At 48.0% G+C, this 4,314-nt stretch overlaps 1 protein-coding gene across 1 annotated transcript in view; it reads right to left on the reverse strand.

The window, feature by feature from the left end:
* Positions 1-6: 6 nt before the first annotated feature.
* LOC130583110 (cytochrome P450 2W1) overlaps positions 7-4,314 on the reverse strand; it is a 10,634-nt gene continuing 6,326 nt past the window's right edge. The window contains exons 4-9 of the mRNA XM_057382228.1: positions 4,171-4,314; positions 3,575-3,748; positions 2,499-2,640; positions 1,887-2,071; positions 1,192-1,333; positions 7-583 (exon numbers count right to left, since the gene is read on the reverse strand). The exon at positions 4,171-4,314 is cut by the window's right edge and continues 9 nt beyond it. Coding sequence (XP_057238211.1) covers positions 393-583; positions 1,192-1,333; positions 1,887-2,071; positions 2,499-2,640; positions 3,575-3,748; positions 4,171-4,314 — 978 coding nt within the window. The 3' untranslated portion in view covers positions 7-392. The remainder of the gene's footprint in view (positions 584-1,191; positions 1,334-1,886; positions 2,072-2,498; positions 2,641-3,574; positions 3,749-4,170) is intronic.

The raw sequence follows: 4,314 nt of genomic DNA on the forward strand, positions 1-4,314 counted from the left end.
TGGGGCAGGTTTCTGTGTCATGGTGAATCCTGGGGCAGGTTTCTGTGTCATGGTGAATCCTGGGGCAGGTTTCTGTGTCATGGTGAATCCTGGGGTAGGTTTTTATGTCATGGTGAATCCTGGGGCAGGTTTCTGTGTCATGGTGAATCCTGGGAGCTCTTTAGGGATTGGAAATCCCTGCAGCAGAGCAGTTCTGTCATCAGCCCCGTGCACCTCCCTCTGTCTGGAGAATTGTGCTGTGATTTCAGCACCGTGGAGTGTTTTTGATCTCCCCCAGCACAGGGGCACAGAGCAGCGTTGTGGGGAGGATGGAGCAGTGGAGGGGATGGGTGGATGGAGGCAGGGATGGGGTGGGATTGGGGTGTGAGCACAGTCAGGGTGCCCTTCCTGGGTCATTCCCGCAGCACAGCACACACTGCCTGAGGCTGAGGTCTCAACGTGAAAGTCGTTTGGGGCACGGTGAGGTCCAAATCAGACTCTGAAACTCCGGGCTGGGGTCGAAAGGTGAATGTTTGGAGCAGCCCCACAAAGAASACAAACAGCTCCATCTTGGCCAGGCTTTCCCCGATGCAGTTCCGCCGCCCTGCGGGTGAAAACAGAACATTTACTGGATAGAAAAATCAAACTGGAACGTTTGCCATGGACACCTTAGAGTCTGAGAYGCTGCAATGGGAGCAGGAGTGGAATCCTGAAATGCATTAAAGAATTTTGGAGCAGAGGGGCYCGTGTTGCTGAAGGTTCCTGCCCGGTCTCTTTTGTCACAGGCTACCATCACCTTACAGAGTTATTGCACATTTATGGTGCACCCTCTCCTCTCCTTGGCTCTTCCAATCCTCTCAGCATCTTTAACCCTTTCTTTTGAAAAGCAGCCTGATAGAAAAATGACACCTCCCTCTAAAGTGAAATAGTTTGAAACTCACTATTCCTGTGGAATGTATCCTCCCATCCCACTTTCAGAAATGAGAGTGGTTTTGTGTTTTTTTTCTTTCCTATCTTTCTTTGTGCTGTATTTAGCAGTGGGACAGCTGTGCTCTGAGAGCAGCCATTTGCCCAAGAGCAGAATAATTGATTCCATTCAGTTGTCTGRTTTCTTATTGACTGAGTCAAAGGCAGCATTTTGACAGAACACCCTCATTAGTGTGAATTGTAATGAAATGACCCCAGCTCTGTGCAGATCAGCCCTTCAGTTACCTGTGGAAAAGGGCAGGAAAGCTCCTTTCTTTACAAAATTCCCTTCAGCATCGAGAAAGTGGTTGGGGTTGAACTGATGTGGTGTCTCCCATTGTGTCTTATCCAGCAGCACTGAGGTAAGTGATGGGATCACAATTATACCCTGGAAGAAAAACACACAAAAGGACAAAAGATACCAAAATGCTCTGTTTTGGTTCATTTCCTCACACAGATTTCGGTGTCCCAGGAGATTTGCTCCACCTGGGGTAGGTGGAGCAAATGGGATCCATGGGATGGGATGGGATTGGGATGGGATGGGATGGGATGGGATGGGATGGGATGGGATGGGATGAGTAGAGAGAGAGAGAGTAGAGAGACATCAGCAAGATTTTCCCAGCGGTGCTGAGGATTGAAGCCAAACCCCACACGGTGCTGTGAAAACCTCGAGGGAAAGGTAAGATCCTACAAATTTTCTGGCAGATACTTCACTGTGCAGATGGCAGCAAGGAGGTGAACCAGGGCTGCTCATGAAATGAGGAAGTCCTGAGCATGAGAGGGATGGGATTGAGTCCTCTAACACACTCTGGGCTCAATRTAGAAACTCTTCTGGGCAGGATTTTGGACTCTGTGCTGTGATTCCCTCTAAAGAGCCCATCTCCAGTGGCACTGGTGAATGTGGGCAGGGTGTTTTTTCTGGGAGGGAGTAGTTTCCCTACCTTGGGAAGGAAGTAGCCCCTGAAGTGGGTGTCCACAGCAGTGCAGCGGGGTACATGTGGCAGGAGGGTGATGAATCTCTGCACCTCGTGCAGCACCGCGTTGGTGTAGGGCATGTGCTTCCTGTCCTCGTAGGTGGCCCAGCTCCCAGCTTTCACCGTCCTCCCAATCTCCTCCTGAACCTTTTCTGCAAGGAACAAACAGAAGGGATGTGTCCCAGCGAGGAGCACAAAGCTCTCTTTGGATTTGGTTTGGGGGGAAAAAAAAAAAAATTCCAGAGTTTAGAGGAGCAGTGTGGGTTTTCCTGCTCTGTGTTTAACTCAGGCACRTGGGTGGGATGTTTTCTCTGCATCCTGCTCTGAGCTCCACTCATCCTCTCTCCCAGCAACTCAGAGGGGCTATTTTGTCMTAACTCTGATCARCACCAAGTTACATCAGGAGTTTATCACACTGCAGAGACAGCACTCAGCTCTGAGGAAARGGAGATGTTGTCCATCCATCCATCCATCCATCCATCCATCCATCCATCCATCCATCCATCCATCCATCCATCCAAGGCCTCCCCCTTCCCCGTTTCAGCCTTGCCATGGCTGGAGAAGGTAAAAGCTGCTCACTTTGAATGTCTGGGTATTTCATCATGAGCAGGATGGCCCACTGCAGCGTGGTGGCAATGGTCTCTGTTCCAGCCATCACCAGGTCCAGAATGGATGCCATTAAGTTGTCGTCGTGGAAGAGGCTGTCCTTCTTGTTTTTCTCCTTGGGAAAAAAAAAAAAGAGAGGTAAGAAAAGTTTTAAAGCCATCAATCTGAGCCTGCAGCAGTGCTGGTGTTGTGTTTGTGAGCTGTGAGCAGATTGAGCTGCTCTGAATGCACAGCACCCACTGAAGGTGGAGCAGCACAGGTGGAAGGTTTGGAGTGGAATTTTGGTTCAGCATCCATCTCCTCTGCACAGAGGCTGAAACCCAGAGCTGGGTGCTGGTCACAGACTCAGTTYTGCAGGTTTGGAAAGAGCCTGGTCTGTGCCCTGCACAGCAGCAGATTCTGCTAATCTGAGGAACTGCTCCTGCCCAAGGCCAGGTTTGAATCCCCAAAAATGCTCAAAATCACTTTTCAGGCCATTTCTGCCCGGGCTTTAGAACTGTGCTAACTCCTCCTCCACATAGCTGAGTAGAATACTCAGTGCCTAAGGTCAGCCTGGATCCAGCTGAAAGCAGAAAAAGCTCAGAGCCCAAATATTTTGTGTTGAATGAAACCAACTGATGTGTGAAACTGTCGAGCCTCTGCTAAGCAAGATGCAGGGCAGGGTTAGGACTTGTACTGATGATTTATCATTCGAGTGCTTTAAGGGGATCATTCATCTTGATGGAGCAACAGTATTAATGATTAATTGATTYGTTTTCATAAAARGAAAGGCAGAGTCAGCTTTCATGTGAATTCATGCATTTTCTACTCAGAGCAAGCAGTTGATCTCACATTTTTGGTGCTTGTATTTCTGCAGTGAACTGGGACAGCAGCTTTTGCACGTTAATTTTGATAGAAAAATGTACCAGCATTAAGAGGCTGACATCTGATTTCAAAACCACTGGAATAATGGCATGGATTTCAATAGATTTACATGACATGACTGAAATTGAGACTGAAAATCCAAAGGGGACATGACAAAGAGCCCACAGAGCTAAGCAGTCTGATACCTCTTGTTGCTTGAATATGAGTGCATCRATGTAGCTCCTCACGCTGTTCTCAYTGATGTCCTCCCTGCTRGCCTTCATGTATTGCCTTAAAATGACCCGCACATCTTCGATTTTCTTCAGCATGATCTTGTGSGTTTTGAAAAGAAATCCAAGGAATGGGTAGAAATTGAAATACTAATGAGGAAGTAAAAAAAACAGAAGCATTAGACCTGCAGAAATATCCCACAGATTCATCCTGGCATGTGCTGAAAYACCTTCTTCCTAAGGCACAGTGTATCAGTTGAGTTTTGGTTTTAGTAGCAGTGTCTCAGCATCCCAGGGATTTCCTGGGCAGGTTTTCCTAAGCTGAAGTGACCATAGTTCAGTTCTTAKTTTAGCTCCACACAAATGTGCATGGTGGGTCAAAAGGAGAGTAGGAAAGGGGAATCTGGCAGCAAATTTTGGTGACCAAAGTGGCACATGGAGAACTGTCACTGTCACATGTTAGGTGTGATGGCTGGTTCTGAGCATTTAAAACTGCTGAAGGAAATCCTCTGGCTCACAGGTGTAACATGCCAACGTGGAAAAATGGTTTATCTATGGGACAGGTTACTCACGTTTAAATATGGGGATCCCAGRAGAATCATGACTTCATCTATGAGTCTCAAGAGAGTGAGAAAAGTTGGGTCCTTGTAGTCAAACCTGTCCCCGAAGAGCAGGACGAAGGTGACGTTGATGGGGGCGCAGTTGAAGGACGGCAG

This window comes from Malurus melanocephalus, unplaced genomic scaffold, assembly GCF_030028575.1.
Source record: "Malurus melanocephalus ecotype Western Australia unplaced genomic scaffold, MMel_1.1 scaffold_557, whole genome shotgun sequence".
Classification (NCBI taxonomy): domain Eukaryota; kingdom Metazoa; phylum Chordata; class Aves; order Passeriformes; family Maluridae; genus Malurus; species Malurus melanocephalus.